At 38.4% G+C, this 23,515-nt stretch overlaps 1 protein-coding gene across 8 annotated transcripts in view; it reads left to right on the top strand.

The window, feature by feature from the left end:
• Nucleotides 1-23,515, top strand: part of LOC126342556 (diacylglycerol lipase-beta-like) — an 822,641-nt gene that overhangs the window by 723,057 nt on the left and 76,069 nt on the right. For all 8 annotated transcript variants that reach the window (XM_050001868.1, XM_050001865.1, XM_050001866.1 and 5 more), the window contains 2 exons: nucleotides 321-527; nucleotides 10,484-10,633. In XM_050001868.1, the coding sequence (XP_049857825.1) occupies nucleotides 321-527; nucleotides 10,484-10,633 (357 nt within the window). The remainder of the gene's footprint in view (nucleotides 1-320; nucleotides 528-10,483; nucleotides 10,634-23,515) is intronic.

Here is a 23,515-nt window from a genome sequence, read left to right as displayed (position 1 = left end):
GGTCGTCAATGATGTGCAACGCTTAGCACCTAGCACTGAAAGTACATTTATTACAAACACCTACATATGGATGGAAGACAATTAAACTACTGAGTGGAATATGTTGCTATTTATACGAACAACAAATATTCCAGAATAAACAAATTTTATAAACATGAGAAGTTTTGAGAATCTTCCAGCAATGGCAAATACTAAATAAAATAAATTGCTGTTGGTAGGGTTTTAACTGCTACCCACAATGCAGCACAGCTATCACCAATATAAAATGTCATGTTTTTAACACTGCATCTGCATTTATTTTATTGTGTTTTTGTTTGCAGCTCTTGTACTGTTTAACTGGGTGTTATTTGCACTAAGTATATTTGGACTTGCTCTCGTATTTGATCCACTGGGCTCAACACGTTTGCAAGATGATGGTGTGTTGCACCATAGAAAGGTGACAAATCTCTGGGTACGACGTTTCCAATGGGTATTCTGCTGGGTTCGCAAGGACCGAAACTGTCATGAGGCATTCCAGCACATTGCCAGTGAGTATTTTGAGTAATTAATGTTTCTTGTTGCTGTATAATAATATTTATTAGACTCACTATTACAATGGAAATTTTCCATCAGAGGCAACAGAGAATGCACTAAGATCATCATCCATTACAGTTTACACATTAACAGAAGGATCTGAATGATTATGCATGCACACATTTTGTCTGTGTCAAGTTCCTCAGATACACACTCACATTCATTGTAGTCACTAAAATTACAAAAGGAGTAACCTTTTTGCCAAATGACTCAAATCAGAATGTCTGAGCACATATCCTATCACTTACATTTGAATGCTTTTGTGGCCATTCTCAATTACCATGAAAGTTTTTAGATATAATAGTGTATTATTACATTGTATATGGTTTTTGTTAATGTTTAACCCCATTCTAAAGTCTGCAGCAGTACAGAAAATGAGCGTTGAAAAATGGTTCCTTCATAGGACTTGAAATACTTGTCCAAGACTACAGAATCTTCTGACTATTAAAATTGCTACAATACATAGGCAGAATGCAACAGTTATCATGTTAGCATAAAGTATACTACATACTTGGGTAGGCAAGTTATCATCACTTCAGTGAAACATGAAACAAATTATTCATTTGATAATGATTTTCCCCTGACTTTCAGCTGATATTCTTGGCAGAATTCTACTTTTAATTGGTGTCTGTGTATTACATTTTAGTTGGAAAGGGGGGGAGGGGCAGGGGACACAATAGTAATATTTCATCTACATCTACATCTATACTCCGCAAGCCACCTGACAGTGTGTGGCGGAGGGTACCTTGAGTACCTCTATCGATTCTCCCTTCTATTTCGGTCTCATACTGTTCGTGGAAAGAAAGCTTGTTGGTTTGCCTCTGCGTGGGCTCTAATCTCTCTTATTTTATCCTCATGGTCTCTTTGCAAGATATATGTAGGATGGAGCTATATACTGCTTGACTCCTCGGTGAAGGTAAGTTCTTGAAACTTCAACAAAAGCCCGTACCGAGCTACTGAGCGTCTCTCTTGCAGAGTCTTCCACTGGAGTTTATCTATCATTTTCCATAATGCTTTCGCTATTACTAAATGATCCTGTAATGAAGTGTGCTGCTCTCCGTTGGATCTTCTCTCTCTCTTCTATCAACTCTATCTGGTACTGATCCCACACCGGTGAGCAGTATTCAAGCAGTGGGTGAACAAGTGTACTGTAACACACTTTCTTTGTCTTCAGACTGCATTTCCTTAGGATTCTTCCAATGAATCTCAGTCTGGCATCTGCTTTACCAACAATTAATTTTATATGATCATTCCATTTTAAATCACTACTAGTGCCTACTCCCAGATAATTTATGGAATTAAGTGCTTCAAATTGCCGCCTGCTGTACTGTAGCTAAATGATAAAGGATCTTTCTTTCTATGTATTCAGAGCACTTTACACTTGTCTACATTGAGATTCAATTGCCATTCCCTGCACCATGTGTCAGTTCATTGCAGATTCTCCTGTATTTCAGTACAATTTTCCATTGTTACAACCTCTTGATATACTACAGCATCATCCACAAAAAGCCTCAGCGAACGTCCGATGTTATCCACAAGGTCATTTATATATATTGTGAATAACAACTGACATGCTGTGTTCTGTTATCTAGGAACTCTTCCATCCAATCACACAATTGGTCTGATAGTCCATATGCTCTTACTTTGTTCATTAAACAACTGTGAGGAACTGTATCAAATGCCTTGAGAAAGTCAAGAAACATGGCATCTACCTGGGAACCCGTGTGTATGGCCCTCCGAGTCTCGTGGATAAATAGCGCAAGCTGAGTTTCACACGATCATCTTTTTAGAAACCCCTGCTGATTCCTACAGAGTAGATTTCTAATCTCCAGAAAAGTCATTATACTCAGACATAATACGTGTTCCAAAATTCTACAACTGATCGATGTTAGAGATATAGGTCTATAGTTCCGTACATCTGTTCGACATCCCTTCTTGAAAATGGTGATGACCTGTGCCCTTTTCCAATCTTTTGGAAAGCTACACTCTTCTAGAGACCTATGGTGACTGCTGCAAGAGGGGAGGAAAGTTCCTTCACGTACCCTGTGTAAAATTGAACTGGTATCCCATCAGGTCCAGTGGCCTTTCCTCTTTTGAGCAATTTTAATTGTTTTTCTATTGCTCTGTCATCTATTTTGATGCCTACCATTTTGCCATCTGTGAAGCAATCTAGAGAAGGAACTACAGTGCATTCTTCCTCTGTGAAATAGCTTTGGAAAAAGGCATTTAGTATTTCGGCCTTTAGTCTGTCATCTTCTGTTTCAGTGCGATTTTGGTCACAGAGCATCTGGACATTTAGCTTTGATCCAGCTACCACTTTGACATAAGACCAAAATTTCTTAGGATTTTCTCCCAAGTGAGTACATAGAACTTTACTTTCGAATTCATTGAACGCCTCTCGCATAGCCCTCCTCACACTACATTTCGCTTCATCTAATTTTTGTTTGTCTGCAAGGCTTTGGCTATGTTTATGTTTGCTGTGAAGTTCCCTTGGCTTCCTTAGCAGTTTTCTAACTCAGTTGTTGTACCATGGTGGCTCTTATCCATCTCTTACAGTCTTGCTTGGCACATACTCATCTAATGCATATTGTACGATGGTTTTGAACTTTGTCCATTGATCCTCAACACTATCTGTACTCGAGATAAAACTTTTTTGTTGAGCCATCAAGTACTCTGAAACCTGCTTTTTTCACTTTTGCTAAACAGAAAAATCTTCCTACTTTTTTAAATATTTCTATTTATAGCTGAAATCATCGATGCAGTAACCATTCTATGATCGCTGATTCCCTGTTCTGCGTTAACTGTTGCAAATAGTTCGGGTCTGTTAGTCACCAGAAGGTGTAATGTTATCGTCACAAGTTGGTTCTCTGTTTAACTGCTCAAGGTAGTTTTCAGACAATGCACTTAAAAAGGAAAAAATTCACTGGATTCTTTGTTCTTGCCACCCGTTATAAATGTTCGAGTCTCCCAGACTATATCTGGTAAATTAAAATCTCCCCCCAGAACTATAACATGGTTGGGAAATCTACTCGAAATATTTTCCAAATTTTCCTTCAGATGCTCTGCCACAATAGTTGCTGAGCCAGGGGGCATGTAGAGACATCCAATTACTACGTTTGACCCTGCTTTAACCATGACCTTCACCCAAATTATTTCACATTTCAGATCTCCGTCAATTTCCTTTGATATTTAAGGAAAAGCATGCTGTTTTGGAGCTTTTTGTGGCAAGTGTCAACTTTGAAGAGTTACAGAAGTCAGGCTGTAATAATATTAACAATTTCCTTTGCTATTTTTAAGATACAATCATTCTCTACTTACAGATAGATTTTCATTGCTTCCCATTCAGTGAGTTTTGTTGTAATATTGCTGTATGTAGAGTTCTGCAGTTTACCTAAGATGATATGTACTATGAGCAGCTGTTGGCTTTCACAGCTGTTATGTATTAATCCACATGAATGTACATAATGTGCTTAGTTTATTTCTGCTTTGTTATGTGCTACCTGCCCACTTACTACACTACCTTGCCACACCTCTGGAGAGCATTTCCATTTCATTGGTCTATGTTCACAATTGTGCCTCCCATCAGATGGGAAACAGTCATGTTGCCATACATTGTTGTGTACTCATGTGAGACAGTCTTCTTGATTTAATTATTTGCCTTGTACATGGATGGAACCATGCATTATTTATGGAGTTGTGAAAAGTCTGTGGGAGCCTCGTAGTGGTGTGTATGCAGAATAATAGGCAGATACTGTTTCCACAAACTGTACTGCTTTATTCACATGAATCAATACAGAATAAAAGAAACACACTTCAATAACACATTAAGCAGCAAGACAATAATGAGGCAGAAGAACATAGACAATAGAATATTTAAAGACATAAACTCATACATTGTTCTTGGATCTCGTAGGTTGATGTCAACAACTTACCCCTCAATGTTGAGTACAGGTAGGATAGGAGGCATACTCTACTCCTGAATGTATCTTGCAGAAAGGTGGGAGGGTGGAAGGGCCTACTGCAGCGAGAGCAGGGTGGATCACTGTCAGCAATACTTGGAGAACAGTTGCCAGGAGTCAAATTCCTGTGTGAGTGTAAGATTCTAGGACTGAAGATCCACAACAGTTGTAATGAAAGTGTATGAAGGATCTTCTGTTAGGTATGGTAGGTTGTCCTCTTCCTGACCCCCAGCACCCAAGAAAGGTTTAGGAGCTAGATGGAGATTGTTTATGGTTTACAGTGAAGTAGGATGGGAATCATTTGTTCTCTGCATCAGAGTAGTTTATGAGGACCAGAATAAGGTTGTTGGAGTGTGGAATTCATAGTGTTGTCTCAAAACATCATATGGGTGCAATAACTTAATGCCTTATGCATGAAAACTTGGTATGCACAGTGAACTTGAGAAAGTGGTGTGTGGATGTGAGTTATATGGTGTCCGACCTTGTTTACCAATGTCAGTAACTCTGAGGATGCCACTGGCAGGAATATATGGCAAAGTCTGCAGGGATCATCAGACATTTACCATACAATATATTAGTGAGAGAAAATTTCAGATCATCTTGGTAAGCTGTCCGGATTCCCAGTAGAATCCACAGCAATGTTTTGGTTCACAGTGAATTGTGACACATCAGTGACCATCAGGGTATGGTGTCAATGTCTGACCAATGTATTACTTTGATGGTAGTAGACATTTGTGAGGAAGTATTGTTCTCCATACAAAACACACAGTTCTGCAAAGAGTTGTGATTCAAACTATTGCCCCTCGTCAGACGTGATTGACATCAGGTACCCAAAAGAGCACTGCACATATTGATATAAGACAGTACCATAGAATCTGTTGTCATGTCTTTTAAGGGAATGGCTTCCACCATCATTGTAATTCTTTTTTATGCCAGACAAAATTTATTAGAAACCATTTAATTCTGGTAAATGCCTGCCCTACAAAGTATCACACCATAAGTGCATGCTAGAGTTAGGAATCTCAACATGTTGCAACTACAAACCCGTGCTGGTATCTTCTAAGAATGCCTGTAACTGTCCATATTGTTTCCACCTAATTGCTAATTTTCCAAAGTTGATCAGTGCACTAAGGGCATGAATTCAAATCAAGTAATGTGCTACCACGCAGTTTGCTCCATCTCTGTGCTGGATTTTAGTAGTAAATTGTGCAACATAGTCCAAGTGTCTGAAGCAATGGGGGGAAGGGCCCTAATTCAGATTACATATCACATGGACTAATCGGTGATGCTCAGTAAAGAGTATGAGAGGACAGGAGGTCCTCAGTGTCCTCTTTAAAGTATTTCACAGTCTCATATAATGCTAGCAATTCATGGCCATAAGCCAAACATAGCTGTACAGTCTCCATCAGCTTAGAGGAAAAAAAACTGCATGGGTTGTTGGGAACTCTCAGTTCTCTGTTGCAAAACCATACCTATTGCAGTCTTGCTTGTGTTGTCTCTAATAGGCAAATGTGCCATAAGTGAGGGATGGACCACAGTCACAGCATTCCATAATCACTCTTTAATTTCTTCAAAAACCATCATCCACTGCATAGTATGCTCTCCCTTTGTACTTTTCCCAGTCAGGGCACTCGTTAGAGGCATCTGGATGTGAGCAGTCTATGGAATAGTCACCTGTAAAAGTTTATTATTTCTAAAGACTTTCTTTTCTGGCAGATGGTAGGCCAAGGCATCATTTTATTAGTTCAGTTCTCTCTTCCATTAGTCTGATTCTGGCACAACACAAAGTGTAACTTCCCTAGAGCAGAATGAATAAAAAGCTGCCAAGTCTGCACAGCGTTTTTCAGCTTGAGCAGCAGGTACAAAAAGTGAAATAAAAAAGAGAGTAATTACAGTGGAATTTCAATTTTACATTCTCCAATTTTACATCTTTGGTGATTCTACACCATAAATTCATAGCCCCTGTGAAAAACCCATAAGATAAATACCAAAATTTCCCTGGTTTTACATTTATTCCTTAGTAAGATTTACCTCGATTCTAAATTCTTACTTGATGTCTCACTTGACTTCATCCCATTTTCTTCCTATTGACATTTGATGTGAATGAATGAGCTTTAAGTGCCACAAAAGACAGATGGTTTATACCATGTGTGGTGGCAGAGTTAAGGGGATATTTTAGGCTACTGAGGTGAGGGGAGATGTGAGAGAGGAAATGCTGATGGAATTCACAATTGGTGTTGCTGACACAACTTGCAAGGTTTAGTTTCTCTGTACAATTATGATACTGTTAGATTGAAATGGTAATGGAAAAACAAGAGATTTCATGCAAAGTGTTTTGACCAAGCCAATATGTGACTAAGGGGCCCAGCTACCACCTTTTCTTGTGCCAGTTATAACTCAGTCTCATCTTTTGCATGTGTTTCTGATGTACTGTATTTAGCAACAATATCAGTTGTCAACCTTTTAAATTCAAATGCTGAGTCTTGAAGAATATGCTCATTCATAATCGAGGAAACATTGCCCATTTCTGACTAGAGAACTGTTATTGGCTGATGACTTCTGATGTCACCCAATAGCCAGCACGGCCACCAAACCACACTAATGTAAGTAATATGAGCACATCTACTGGATGTGTGAAGAGGGGGAGTGGTCCCTCAGTGAAGGGAGTGCTGGTAGGGGTGAAAGCATTTTGCGAAGTGTTGAAAATATACTTTTCATGCAAATGATGTGCTCTGACAAAGATTTCACATGGAAATAGAGCAAAGGTTTTGCAATAGCCCATTTTAAAGACTTTCGTGTTTAAATCTGACATGATACGGACAACAACTACTTACACTACTCATTTATATATTTTGCACCACACACACCACACACTGTAGATTGTAAAGATTGGCAGCAACAATAGAGGACATGAAGTGAAACTGTAACACCTGAGCTTTCTTTCAAATTTACATTTTCCGCAGTGTACAGAAATTTACTGAGCTGACTTTTAATAATTGTAACGTCAATTGGGGAAGTAAACTCATTTTTCCATCTCTCTGTTTCTCTCATCAAGCCTAAAATAACATTTTAATGGTGGTGAGCATATGAAGTGTGGCTCATAAGAAAAGCATTAAACAATAATGGTAATGGTGGCAAAGTATGACACTAAGAAGATGCTCGTATTTATGCTTATGTTTTAACCATTTAGCTGCTATGATGTATTTGGTTTAATCAACATGTTCATCAATTTTTGTAGTTTTAGGGGTGAGCACAAAGGATGATTTATCAAAAAACATGTGTTTAAATGTATAATTTCTGGTTGTGGCATGTCAGAAAATAGCTCAATTATGTTTTACCCAGATACCAATTTCAATTTTTTTATAATTTGCTGTTACACATCTGTGATTTTTGTAAGAACTGATGAAGTTCTCTCACATCTCCCCTCACCACAGTAACCTAAAATATTGTCACAAATTATTGTATAAACATTGCATTGTACATTTAATATCCTTCACTTAGACAGATTTTATATGAAGTATTGGAGAGGATTGTGATTTTTAATCATATATGCCAATTACATGTGTTTTTGCTCATATTTTGGGGGGTTTAAACATTTTCCTCAATTCTGCAATTTCCTCTCTTAAGTCTGAACTGCTCGAAAATTTAAAATAGGGATTTCACTGAGGCTAGGGATCTGAAGTATGGTAACAGATTTCTTGGTTTCTGAAAAGCATTTGCTTCTGTGCCACACCTACGGTTATTGTCAAAGTACGATTATGTGGGGGTATCGAATGAAATTTGTGACTGGCTTGAGGACTTTTTGGTAGGGAGGATGCAGAATGTTATCTTGGATGGAAAGCCATTGTCAGATGTAGAAGTAACTTTGAGTGTGCCCCAGCAAAGTGTGTGGGACTCTTGCCATTGATGTTGTATATCAGTGGCCTTGCAGAAAATATTTATAGCAACATGAGACTTTTTGCAGATGATGCAGTTATCTATGATGAAGTACTGTCTGGAAGAAGCTCTATAAATATTCAGTCAGATCTTGATAAGATTTAAAAGTGGTGCAAAGATTGGCAACTTGCTTTAAATGTTCAACAAATGAAAAAATGTAGTATATAGATGAGTCACTGTTGGAATCAGCCATATCATACAAATACCTGAGTGTAACATTTTGTTGGGATGTGGAATGAAATGACTTTGTTGATAGAATACTGGGGAGGTGCAATCATTCTACAAAGGAGATTGCTTAAAAATCACTCGTGTGACCAGTTCCAGAATATTTGCTCAAGTATGTGGAGCCATACCAAATAGGACTAACAAGGGATACTTACTCTATACAGAGTATGGCACCATGAATGGTCACAAATTTGTCTGCTCCGTGGCAGGGTGTCGCAGAGATACTGAAGGAACTGAACTGGAAAACTCTTGAAGACAGACGTTAATTATCCCAAGAGAGTCTATTAACAAAGTTTCAAAAACTGGCTTTAAATGATAACTTTAAAGTCAGTACCACCATTAGACTGTTTTTTATTTGCAGTGTTACATTTACACAATGACGATTTCGGCTTTAAAGTGCCATTATCAAGTGTTTTAATGTTATACAGTGCCTAAGATGGCATACTGTCATATTTAAAATGCACTATTAGACACATTGTCTAAGGGTTAATATTTCTGGTAAAAACCTACTGTTTTGTTTTATCACTGAGTATACCATCTTGGCATTATTCACACAAATGACAGCAAATTTTACAATTATGAGATGTAGGTATTTCAAATTGTACGAAAAACAAAGACAGAACAAAATGAGATTTGAACCATTAATTCATGAACTGCACCAGATTATAAGTCTACTGTGCTACCGATTCTGCTATACATCCAACATGTAATTTAATATCAACTGTTTCAAATATAGTCCCTCGGAAAACTTCAAAACCCATTTTTTCTGTAAATTTATGGAAATCATTAAGAACAACCTATTTATTGTCACTTTTTAAGTGTGTTCCACATGCTTGTTTCACTATGAAGCAGGAAGTCACATCAGCCATTTCCATACTGTGACAGTCAGAGCACAACCGTACAGAGACTGCAGCTGTACACGATTTTTGAAATAAAACTACATAGCTAAAACATGATTAAAAATGTTGATGGCTGTTAATACATGTGATTATCTTTAAGTTTTATGTAAGGTAACTTAGTAATACGTAAGTAGGACATACTTCCAAGAGTGTAACAAAACCAGTGTACATGTGCTACAGCTTCTGATGAATCATTGCATTTGTGTTTCCTTACATCAGGTTTGTTCTTACAATGAACAGAGTATAGCACTTCTGGAAACAAAGATGTTGTGGAGACATGGCTTCGCAACAGCCAGAGGATGTTTCCAGACTGAATTATTGCTGTGCAGGGGAGTGTGCACTGATGTGAAACTTCCTGTCATATCAAAACTTTGTGCCAGACTGATTCTTGAACTCAGGACCTTTGCCTTTCATGGCCAAGTAGTCTACCAACAGAGGAACAGACCGAAAATTTATTCTGCAAACATCCCCCAGGCTGTAGCTAAGCCATGTCTTCACAATATCATTTCTTCCTGGAATGCTACACCCAGAAGTTTCACATGAGAACTGCTGTGAAGTTAAAGTCTTATTCCAGTACAGATTTTTGATCTACCAGGAAGTTTTAAGATTTTATTATTTATCATCCTTCCCATCACTGCAGTTTAAATGGTCAGCAGTGTATGATGCAGTATGAGTTCCTAAAAGAATAGTGTTATTTTCCTTGCACTGTTTATTCTACCAGATATCACTTCTCTCATCCAGAGTTTGAGTTAATATCATTTTATCATTTCTGAATGGAAATAATAAATACTTAAAGAGATGAACACAAAATACTGAACATTTCAAATGACCTAAGTTATTTATTATCTAGTACACTTTCCTTCAAGTTACTCTGTCTTTCTCTGCTTGCAGGTTTATTTAGTGCATTGCTGCGCAACACAGATTTAGTACCATCAGACTTCATGGCTGCCCTTGTGTTACTTCGAGTGATGCAGAAAAGAGAGACTCGTGAATTACGAAGAGCTCAACTGTTGTCTGAACAGCAGGTGAAATACATCATGGGTAAGGGTAATTTTAAGCAAAATAATCTTTTTTCCTTTTGTTTTTCAGTTATATTAAAGACTGAGTATAACAGAATTTAATAACTGTAAGAGTCACACACTTTCCCAGAAACAATACTTTCTCATACTCCAAACTTATAGGTTTTTCATACTCTCTACAAATAAGAGTGTAGAAAATTTTTAACTCTAGTTATTTAGAGGGAGCGAGAAGAAAAATGAAATTTGGTGTCAAATTTTCTAATAATATAAACCACATGGACTCCACTGAGAGCTGAATTCAAATCATAGCACAAAGTTCTTCAAATTTATCTCAATCTGTGTTTAAAAGTTTTATAACTGTAGTCTTAATTTTACTACATCTACATTGACATCTATACTCTGCAAGAAATCTTATGGTGTATGTAGGGGATACTTCTGGAACAACTGACTTTCTCCTCCTTTCCTGTTCCATTTATGAAAGGCATATGGGAAAAATGATTGTTAGTAAAGCTCCACGTGACATCTAATTTCTCTTATTTTCATGTCATGATCGTTTCACAAGAACTATGCAGAAGAAAATGATATGTTGTCTGTTTTCTTGAAATGTAAGCTCTCAAAATTTCAACAGTAAACCTCTCCATGATGCACAAAGCCTCTCTTGTAGCTTATGCCACTGGAGTTGGTTGAGCAATTCTGTAACACTTTCCCACTAAGTAAACAATCATATGACAAAACATGCCACTCTTTTTTTGATCTCCTATGTCTCTTCTGTTAATCCTACTTGGTAAGACTCCCATGCTGATAAATAGAATCCAAGAATTGGTCAAAGTTTTGTAAGCCACATCCTTCATGGATGAATTAAATTTCCTTGAACATTGGAAAGTCCATGTTAGAATGTCAGCTATATTATGAAAAGAATAGGTTGGTACTTACTGCAAAGTTTAGTTGCAAACAGGTGCAACAAAACGACTGTTATAAATTGAGCTTTTGGCCAAAGCCCTCTTCAGAAGAGAAAAGAAAACACACACACACACATTCATACAGACATTTGTCATGCAGACATGACCACTATCTCAGACATGACTGACAGAATATATAAATAAAGTATATATGTAAATTTGACTGCTATGATATCCTCAGTATGAATGTGGAGTAGGGTCTGAACCTCTTGCAGAAATACAGGAAACACTGTTACCCAATGAGGTAAATAGAGATGGGCTGCTGCTCTGTAGTGTGCAATTAGATAAGTACCTGGGTTGGACAGAAGTCACACTTGGATAACCAAAGCAGTTAAGGCAATGGCTCGTGTGAAGTGGGAAATCCAGGTTCGAGTCCCAGTCTGACACTAATTTTCAACTTTTGCCATTTAATTATTTCAGTGCCCAACTCCAGCTGACATTCGCACGTCCTGAAAACGCTTTTGAAATTCTTTACTCCACACCCAGTGTTCTTTGTAAGTACATTTGTTGGACCAGGTGCATTTAAACTTTGATCAATTAAGAATTATCTGTAAAAACTAAGTAAAACAATTTCAATTGCTTTCTATTATGTGGAGCTGGAAAATTAGAAATAGCTTTGATTTACTCTGGATCTGCCAAAATTCCTTCTTTAGTAATAGTAAGTCCTGTTGTTGTTGTTGTGGTCTTCAGTCCAGAGACTGGTTTGATGCAGCTCTCCATGCCACTCTATCCTGTGCAAGCTTCTTCATCTCCCAGTACCTACTGCAACATACATCCTTCTGAATCTGTTTAGTGCATTCATCTCCTGGTCTCCCTCTATGATTTTTACCCTCCATGCTGCCCTCCAATACTAAATTGGTGATCCCTTGATGCCTCAGAATATGCCCTACCAACCGATCCCTTCTTCTAATCAAGTTGTGCAACAAATTTCTCTTCTCTCCAATTCTATTCAATACCTCATCATTAGTTATGTGATCTACCCAACTAATAAAAAAAATGGTTCAAATGGCTCTGAGCACTATGGGACTTAACTTCTGAGGTCATCAGTCGCCTAGAACTTAGAACTACTTAAACCTAACTAACCTAAGGACATCACACATATCCATGCCCGAGGCAGGATTCAAACCAGTGACCATAGCGGTCACGCGGTTCCAGACTGTAGCACCTAGAACCGCTCAGCCACCCCAACCGGCCCCATCTAATCTACAGCATTCTACTGTAGCACCACATTTCGAAAGCTTCCATTCTCTTCTTGTCCAAACTATTTATCGCCCATGTTTCACTTCCATACATGGCTACACTCAATACAAATACTTTCAGAAAAGACTTCCTGACACTTAAAATCTATATTCAATGTTAACAAATTTCTCTTCTTCAGAAACATTTTCCTTGCCATTGCCAGTCTACATTTTATATCCTCTCTACTTCGACCATCATCAGTTATTTTGCTCCCCAAATAGCAAAACTCCTCTACTACTCTAAGTGTCTCATTTCCTAATCTAATTCCCTCAGCATCACCCAACTTAATTCAACTACATTCCATTATCCTTGTTTTGCTTTTGTTAATGTTCATCTTATCTCCTCCTTTCAAGACACTGTCCATGCTGTTCAGCTTCACTTCCAGGTCCTTTCCTGTCTCTGACAGAATTACAATGTCATCGGCGAACCTCAAAGTTTTTTTTCTTCTCTATGGATTTTTGTTCCTACTCTGAATTTTTCTTTTGTTCCCTTTACTGCTTGCTCAATATACAGATTGAATAACATCAGGGAGAGGCTACAACCTTGTCTCACTCCCTTCCCAACCACTGCTTCCCTTTCGTGCCCCTCAACTCTTATAACTGCAGTCTGGTTTCTGTACAAATTGTAAATAGCCTTTCGATCCCTGTATTTTACCCCTGCCACCTTTAGAATTTGAAAGAGAGTATTCCAGTCAACATTGTCAAAAGCTTTCTCTAAGTCTACAAATGATAGAAATGTCGATTTGCCTTTCCTTAATCTATTTTCTAAGACAAGTCGTAGAGTCAGTATTGCCCACGTGTTCCAACATTTCTACAGAATCCAAACTGATCTTCCCCAAGGTCAGCTTCTACCAGTTTTTCCATTCGTCTGTAAAGAATTTGTGTTAGTATTTTGCAGCCATGGCTTATTAAACTGATAGTTCGGTAATTTTCACATCTGTCAACACCTGCTTTCCTTGTTTTGGAATTATTATATTCTTCTTGAAGTCTGAGGGTATTTTGCCTATCTCATACATCTAGCTCACTAGATGGTAGACTTTTGTTAGGCCTGGCTCTCCCAAGGCTGTCAGAAGTTCTACTGGAATGTTGTCTACTCCCGGTGCCTTGTGTCGACTTCGTTCTTTCAGTGCTCTGTCAAAATCTTCACACAGTATTGCATCTCCTATTTCATCTTCATTTGCATTTTCTTCCATTTCTATAATATTGTCATCAAGTACATCGCCCTTGTATAGACCCCCTATATACTCCTTCGACCTTTCTGTTTTCCCTTCTTTGCATAGAACTGGGTTTCCATCTGAGCTCTTGATATTCATGCAAGTAGTTCTCGTTTCCCCAAAGGTCTCTTTAATTTTCTTGTAGGCAGTATCTGTCTTACCCCAAGTGATATGCGCCTCTACATCCTTACATTTGTTCTCTAGCTGGCCCTGCTTAGCCATTTTTGCACTTCCTGTCGATCTCATTTTTGAGACGTTTGTATTCCTTTTTGCCTGCTTCATTTACTGCATTTTTATGTTTTCTTCTTTCAACAATTAACGTCAATATCTCTTCTGTTACCCAAGGATTTCTATTAGCTCTCATCTTTTTACCTACTTGATCCTCTACTACCTTCACTATTTTGTCTGTCAAAGCTATCCATTCTTCTGCTACTGTATTTCTTTCCCCCATTCTTGTCAGTCATTCCCTAATGCTCTCCCTGAAGCTCTCTACAACCTCTGGTTCACTCAGTTTATCCAGGTCCCATCTCCTCAAATTCCCACCTTTTGCAGTTTCTTGAGTTTTAATCTACAGTTCATAATCAATAAATTGTGGTCAGAGTCCACATCTGCCCCTAGAAATGTCTTACAATTTAAAACCTGGTTCCTGAATCTCTGTCTTACAAATTATATAATCTATCTGAGACCTTCCAGTATCTCCAGGCTTCTTCCATGTATACAGTCTTCTTTTATGATTCTTGAACCAAGTTTTAGCTATGATTCCTTCTCTTCCTTTTCCTACTATTGAGTTCCAGTCACCCATGACTATTAAATTTTTGTCTCCCTTCAATATATGAATAATTTCTTTTATCTCATCATACATTTCACCAATCTCTTCGTCATCTGCAGAGCTAGTTGGCATATAGACTTGTACTACTGTCGTAGGCACAGGCTTTGTGACTGTCTTGGCCACAATAATGTGTTCACTATGTTGTTTGTAGTAGCTTACCCGAACTCCTATTTTTTTATTCATTATTAAACCTACTCCTGCATTACCCCTATTTGATTTTGTATTTATAACCCTGTATTCACCCGACCAAAAGTCTTGTTCCTCTTGCCACCGAACTTCACTAATTCCAACTATATCTAACTTGAACCTATCCATTTCCATTTTTAAATTTTCTGACCTACCTGCCCAATTAAGGGATCTGACATTCCATGCTCCGATCCGTAGAACGCCAGTTTTCTTTCTCCTAATAACAACCCCCCCCCCCCCCCCTTGTCTCCTCCCCCGGAGATCCAAATTGGGGACTATTTTATCTCTGGAATATTTTACCCAAGAGGACACCATCATTATTTAACCATACAGTAAAGCTGCATGCCCTCGGGAAAAATTACGGCTGTAGTTTCCCCTTGTTTTTAGCCGTTCCCAGTACCAGCACAGCAAGGCCATTTTGGTTAGTGTTACAAAGCCAGATCAGTCAATCATTCAGACTGTTGCCCCTGCAACTACTGAAAAGGCTGCTGCTCCTCTTCAGGAACCACATGTTTGTCTGGCCTCTCAACAGATACCTCTCCATTGTGGTTGCACCTACGGTACAGCTATCTGTATTGCTGAGGGATGCAAGCCTCCCCACCAACAGCAAGGTCCATGGTTCATGAGGGGAATGAGTCCTAAAAATTTTAATTCAGATAATTCAAATTTACATTTATCTAATTTTAATGTCATTCCTCCTTGCCTAAGTTTTTCATCACTTGTCCCAAAATCTCAGTGTGTTCACCCCAATCTTCCTCAATTACTAAAATGTCATCTACATAAGCTGTTAATTTAGATATAAGTTCCTGGCCAAGTACATGATCTAATGCTCTAAAAGGTCTGCTACATATAAATTTAAACCAAAAGATACTGTACAGTATTGGTAACATCATACACTGTAAGTGAAAGCAGTATACTTCCTGGGTTCTTCTGATAAGAAAATGTAATGAAATCCTGATGTTAAATCTGTTGTTGTTGTTGTTGTTGTGGTCTCCAGTCCTGAGACTGGTTTGATGCAGCTCTCCATGCTACTCTATCCTGTGCAAGCTGCTTCATCTCGCAGTACCCACTGCAACCCACATCCTTCTGAATCTGCTTAGTGTAGTCATCTCTTGGTCTCCCTCTACGATTTTTACCCTCTACACTGCCCTCCAACACTAAATTGGTGATCCCTTGATGCCTCAGAACATGTCCTACCAACTGATCCCTTCTTCTGGTCAAGTTGTGCCACAAACTTCTCTTCTCCCCAATCCTATTCAATACTTCCTCATTAGTTATGTGATCTACCCATGTAATCTTCAGCATTCTTCTGTAGCACCACATTTTGAAAGCTTCTATTCCCTTCTTGTCCAAACTATTTATCGTCCATGTTTCACTTCCATACATGGCTACACTCCATTCAAATACTTTCAGAAATGACTTCCTGACATTTAAATCTATACTCGATGTTAACAAATTTCTCTTCTTCAGAAACGCTTTCCTTGCCATTGCCAGTCTACATTTTATATCCTCTCTGCTTCGACCATCATCAGTTATTTTGCTCCCGAAATAGCAAAACTCCTTTGCTACTTTAAGTGTCTCATTTCCTAATCTAATTCTCTCAGCATCACCTGACTTAACCCAACTACATTCCATTATCCCTAAGCTTGACATAATCTGATTATTTCTTTATGTGCCATTGTTCTCACAGTGAACTGTTTCTCTACACAAAATTTGATTCAATTGTCTTGAATCCAAAAGTAAACTCACTCCTCCACCTCTTTGTGAAGCAGTTTTATATGAACTAACCGTTCTCCCATTAATGTCACACACTTCTATTTTCTGTAACTTCTTTTTGGTAGTAGCTTGTTTGGCTATAGGTACCGCTCATGGTTCAAAAATGGTTGATGTGGTTGTAACTGTAAAGTACACTGGTAGTCTTTAAGTCCCCCTGGTATTTTACTAAACACATTACTATATTCTCAGAATAAAGATTCCCACTCATGTCTTTGCCTGTCAGTAAGCCCATCTGTTTTATAAATCCTCATGTCTTTTAAATTCTATGAAGAAACAAACTGTCTCGTTATTTATATACCGATGACTCAGGCAACTTCAGATTGTCAATCTGAAGAGCCCTGAATCAGGCAAAATGTATCATTGTAAATAAATAAAGTCTGAAATCAAGACTGTTCGCTTCTTCATTTTATATTTCTGGTTACTATAAAGCCCCAGTTTTGAATTCTATTTCATCTGTGTCTAATCTCTGTCTAAAAGTCCTCCTCCTTTTGAAAATTCCATGGTGTTAACTTTGTGATTATAAATTACATTTCATTTAATAACACTAGGCCAATACTTTTGTTATTTGGTGCTATTATTAAACTGACCAAAAGTTATTTAAGAACCCTTTTTCAACTTCTGAATAGGACCTATCCACAGAACAATTTTGATTAACTTATGACAGTTCTTCACCTTCTAAAGTTTTTTAAACAAACTTAATTTTTGTTATGAAAAGGAAAGTTGGTACTCACCATATAGCAGAGATTCTGAGTCTCAGATATGCCTATCTGTGACTCAGCATCTCCTCTAAATAGTGAGGACCAACTTTCCTTTTCATAATATTGTTACATTCCATCCTGGATTTTCCATTGTTTACTTTCTCATATTAGGTACAAAAGGTCTTTAAAATGTTGTAAAAGAGGCAGCCTGATGCAGATCACCCTCAACTGAAAAGTCATTCACTGGAATCTTCCACCTCATAGTAACAGTATTACTAGCAAGGTTTTTATTATTAAGCTCATCACATTTCTTAGCAAGTACAGAAATACTACTTTCTGTGATGTCTAGGAAACCTGCATGCTCGTTTGCTAAAGAAACATTCAAACAAATCAAATTAATGAGTTTTTTGCAATAATAAAAGATACAATACTTAAATTTACAATTACACAGATGTGTCACAAGCAAAGGGTGACATTCAAAATAATCTTCTTCAGCATAGACAATCCCAAGTCTGTGGTACATAGAAAGTACAAGTGAAGTTGCTAGAGTTGATGCTGCTGTGGAACTGGGTCACGTTGACACTACTATAGCATTGGGCCATAGCATTGGGCCATCACCAGTCAGTTGTGGCCCTCATGTCCTCTTGATATAGGGGCCACTGCTGTCACATTGTTGTCCTGGAGGGAGGTCCGGTCAGCGTGCTATTGGCTGACTTCTTCTCACAGCCTTCTCTTCCCTGTCGCTCCTGACACTTGACTTTACGCCGTAACTTTCCTCCCCTCCAAAGTGACATACCATCATCATATAGAGAGGACAACAGTAGGAGGGGAGGCAGTAGCATGGCTGCTCAAATGGACCGGAGGTTGTGGCTGCAGGGGCATCAGACTTCTGGTCATACCCCACCATCTAGCCTTTGCTCTGGTGGAAACACCCTCCAGAAAATGACCAGAAGGCTACACGTCCACCTCCTGAGGCCCATAGCAAGATTTAGAAGGTGTCAGCTGCTGCAGAGTGGGCAGGTTCAGCTCCATTGGTAGAACGAGAGGAGGCGGAGGAGGCGAAGGCTCCATCTCCATGGCGTCATCCCACTGTGTTGTGATGACACCCTCTGGCAGCTGCTGTGACCATTGTGTCCTCAGGATCCACGAATCTGGGGGAAGAGATACAAAAGGATCACCAAGCACATGACAGTGTCGAATTTGATTGTGATGTTGATGCTGCAATCTGTCTGGACCTGGAATGAGATACATGCATGTGCCAAGTCGACGAAGGATCTCACCTCACGTCCACTGTGTGCTGTCACTAAAAACCCTGAAAAACACAATAACATGTGACATGAAGTGATACTTGCAGCCTTTCTTTGATGCCAGATGCTGAGAAGGTTGGATCAGTGTCCAATGGTGGCAGCCATGAAGCAATTTTGCTGGTGATGGTCCATCTCATGGATGCGAATGATAGGAGACGAGAAACAGTTGCAGTGTTTTATCCATGGCGTGTGTTGTGCAAAATATGGCCATCTGCTGATAGAAGGTTCTGACAAAAGGTTCCACTTTGCCATTTGACTGTGGATGGAATTGTGCACTAGTTAGATGATGTATGCCATTGCATTCACAGAATGTTTCAAATTCATTTGACGTGAACTGAGGGCTACTGTCTGACACTGACTTCAGGCAAACTCTTGAGGCAAAGAGTAGGGGACAATGCCTGAACAGTTCTGCATGACATTGTTGAGTTCATTGGCACAGCAAAAAGAAATCTGCTATAAGAGTGTACCACACTCAACCAATTAACATTCCCAAAGGTCCCGCTAAGTCTATGTGCATACTTTGCCATGGTGATTGCGACTTAGGCCAAGCAGAGAATTTTTGTGGTGGAGTGGACTGATTCACCAAACATGTGTGACACTGTGAAATCATCTGTTCTATTTGGGTGTCCATACACTACCAAGTACATTGTCAACACACTAACTGTTTCATACGAACAATGCCCCAGTGTCTTTGGTGAAGTAACTGCAACACTTCTTTTTGCAAAGCTTTGGGGATCAACAAACATGACTATCCACTGTCATTTTGGACAAGAATCACACCTTGCTGTATAACAGATGTGCAGAGTATCAACATATGACAGAGTTCTTTATGCTATGCAATGAACAAGGCCAAGATGTGCGAATGTATTTTAGCAGAATGTTCAAATCTGAATCAACTTCCGAGTCTGTGAAAATTTCCTATAGTTCAGGGGAAAAGATTGAAGCAATTCAGAATCCTTAGCATCGATGTGACGACAAGATGCAGCAGAAGCCTGTGCCAGGGCCAATCGGAAGGCAAGAAAGCGTATCCACATTAACATGCTGAGCTGTTGGACGATACACAACATCATACTGATATTGAGACAACAACAAAGACCATCTTTGCAAATTTTGGGGCAGTTCATACAGGAACCAGTTTCATCAGATGAAACGAGAACTGCAAAGGCTTGTGATCCATTTACTAAGTAGAATTTTCTGCCTTACAGATAGTGGTGGACTTTGATGACACCATACACAATAGCTGTTGCCTTTTTCTCTATTTTTAAGTAGTTACACTGAGCTTTGGACAACATTTTTGATGCAAACGCAATATTCCTGTCTTTATCACCAAATCTGTGTGAAAGCACTGCACTGATTCCGTAAGAAGTATCAACTTGCAACACAACTGATTTGTCAGGATCAAAGTGAACCAAGCATCAATCACTGAGCAATGCATTTTTAAATTTTTGAAAAGTTTCTTGGCACTCATCTGTCCAAACAAAGGGATGTTCTTGTGATGCAAGCAAGCTGCAAATTGTGCAGCATTTGGTATGAACTGAATATAATATTTTATTTTCCCAAAGACTGACTGCAATTATGTGACATTTTGTGGAACTGACAGGTCACATACAGCTAACAAATGTGACTGCTTATGACATGACCAATATACTGCAACTTAGGTTTAAAACAAATCACACTTGTCCTGTCTACACTTTAGTCCTGCATCTGATAATGCATGAAACAAAGCACGCAAATTTGCAATGTGTTCTTTAGGTGTATGACCTGTTATGACAATATTGTCCAAACAGTTTGAACAGGTTGGCACTTGAGCAGTCAGTTCCAAATTTCATTGAAAAATTCTGGGTGTGGAAGCAGTGCCAAAAGGCAAACACAAATATTTAAACAAGCGCAAATGAGTGTTCACAACACGTATTGTTTGAGATTCCCCATCTAGTGGTATTTGAAGGTACGCATAGCACAAATCAATTTTTGAAAAGTAGGAACCAGGGCTTAATCTGTCTATGAGGTCCTCTGGATGTGGCAATGGATTAGCATCAATCAGTTTGTGGATTGACTGTAGACTTAAAGTCAACACAGAGGCAAATTCAACCTGAAAGTTTGGGGAGCAAAACCAGTGGACTTGCCCATTGTCTTGCTTGTATGGGTGCAACAGCTGCACTGTCTCGCAATTCTTTAAGTTCAGCAGCGACTTTGTCCTGTAATGCAATGGGAACAGGTCTGGCCAGGCAAAATTTTGGCTGAGCATTGTCTTTAATAGTAATTTGTACAACAAAATTGTTAGCCTTGCCTCAACCTTTAGAAAAGAGTTCTGGGAATTGTTTCAGAAAGCTAGCTACACGGTCTTTGACGCTGAACTCAGTCACTGACAACACATTGTCCTGAATTTTAAAGCCAAACATTCACCTTTGGACTGCCTCTGGTGCACTCAATGACCTCGCCAGGAGGTTGTGAACCCCAAATGTGCACATTATGGCGATTCATTATTCCACTGACAAAAAAGGTCGCTTCATTGGAAAAGGCAATTCAACTGAGATAACCATCATCGTCCTCAATACGTGATAGCATTTTGACCGTAAAGTCATATCGACGTGTACTGTCATTGGGCAACAAGGCCTGAACGATTTGCACTTTGTATGAATGAAACAATAAACGTTTGTGTAGAATGTCATGGAGAAAGCTTCTTGGCATCTGTAATTCATGGGAGGCCCAGCACACCGATTTCTTTGGACTTCGCAGAAAAGATTTCCTTACAGCTTCCTCCCTGTCTGCTGAGGTTCTTGGTCAACCAGACCTTAGAAGGTCAGTACCCGATCCTGTGTTCTTGAACTTCTCACACCAGGCTTTAATGCTACTGACATCAGGTGGATTCGTTCCAAATGTTGTCTGGAAGTGTCTCTGCACTGTGCTTGGTGATCGTGTCTCATGGTACCACAGGACACACTGTGCCTTCTCCTGATTGGTTAACATGGCTTCTTGGGCACTGCATCTCATCCACTACTTATGTACTGTGAACCTAAAACAGAAAAAAAACTTTGATAGTTGTAAACAATTCAACACAAGTTTCATATTTGTATCTTACTTCTAGCCTGAGTTATCAATTTATGTAATCAGGGATAGTCTTTTCAGACACCCTGTACATGCTATTACCATCAGTATATTAATAAACTTACAATGGAAATTGTAATTTTTGTATGTTTACATATTCTGTATACAAGCAAAAACTCTGAGATGATAATTCTGAATTATTTTTTCTCTCCAAAAATGTATAAATTTATATATCTGAACAATTAATTATGAAATTCATTTCATAAGACTGGACATATTCAAGATGGGAGAAAAGCAACCTTAATTTTCAATTTAAACCATATTTTTCTGTATCACAATATAGGCAAATAAATATTAATTTCACAGACAAAGTATTTATAGTTCTTAATTGCCTTAATTTACAGATATTCTAAGACTAAGGCTCTATTAATTTATGAGCAGAAAGGTTTCTAAAGTCGTAAATACTTGATTTGTTTATATACTGAATAAGCAGCCATCATGTTTTATATTATTTTTGTGAAAGTACTGTGATGGAAATTTTAGCCAAAATATTGCTTTAAATAATTGTATTGACATTAAAATGAAAAAATAGTCTGAACTGCAACATATTTACTTAAATTTTTTGGTTTCTACACTTTTGTAATTTGGTATATGAAATTAGATGATGATACTGCTGTCTACAAGTCATTAAATTACTTTAAATGATCTTAAATAGCATTTAAAACACATAAGGAAGGAACAAATTGCCATTAGCCAATAAAAATAAGATATATGAGTACTCATCATAGGTACTGCATAGTACAACTGAAAAGTGTATCTCCCCACTCCCAGTATCAGTTAATTCATTAGATAACTCTCTTTACTTGACAGTTACACTTCAACCTGCAACACAAGGACACCATTTGCTGGGAGCAGCCAGCAAATTAAGGTCATTTTGCTCACTCTGGGCCAGAGGTTCACAATCTTAAAATGGCGACTGCCATAGTTTCAATAACAAATAAAAACTTTGGGCATATTTGTTCATTATTATTATTCTTATTACTATTGTTGTTGTTGTTGTTGTTGTTGTTGTTATTATACATGTTCAGGAAAAAAATAAAAATGTGTCCCTGATCTACTTCAATAAGGCCATCATCAGTGTTGCTAGAACTACACATTTGTATGACACATCTCCCCTTTCAAATTACAATATTCATGTTTAGAAATGTGTTAGACATTTTATTTGCTTGCTGAACCTCCCATGTTGAGTTCATATGTTATCATTGATCCCTAAATGTGGTTTGTCATTTACATGAACCTGTTCAACATTTGGTTCCAGGGCTGACATGGACTACAATCTAGCCTCTGTTCAGTAATGTCAACTCCTCCTCCAATGAGTTCATCTGGCAAGGCAAAGTTGTAGTCTCCATCCTTGTCAGTTGCCTTCACCACATGGAAACAATTCCTTCATATTGTTTGTTAGCCATTTTGATGATGTAAGAATGAGATAAACTGCAACTTTCCTTTACTTGCCAATACCTGCTTTATCTTCCATCTTTAATTCGGGAATGCCTTGTGCCTAGTGATGACTGCCATCATATTTTTTTTCATTTATTCAGTTTTCTTCTTCCCATTTTCAGACAATCTTTATGTTTGGGTATCATAGATACCAC

This window comes from Schistocerca gregaria, chromosome 1 (genome assembly GCF_023897955.1).
Source record: "Schistocerca gregaria isolate iqSchGreg1 chromosome 1, iqSchGreg1.2, whole genome shotgun sequence".
Lineage (NCBI taxonomy): Eukaryota > Metazoa > Arthropoda > Insecta > Orthoptera > Acrididae > Schistocerca > Schistocerca gregaria.
The sequence above is the reverse complement of the archived record's forward strand: the minus strand, read 5'-3'. Positions and strand labels throughout refer to the sequence as shown.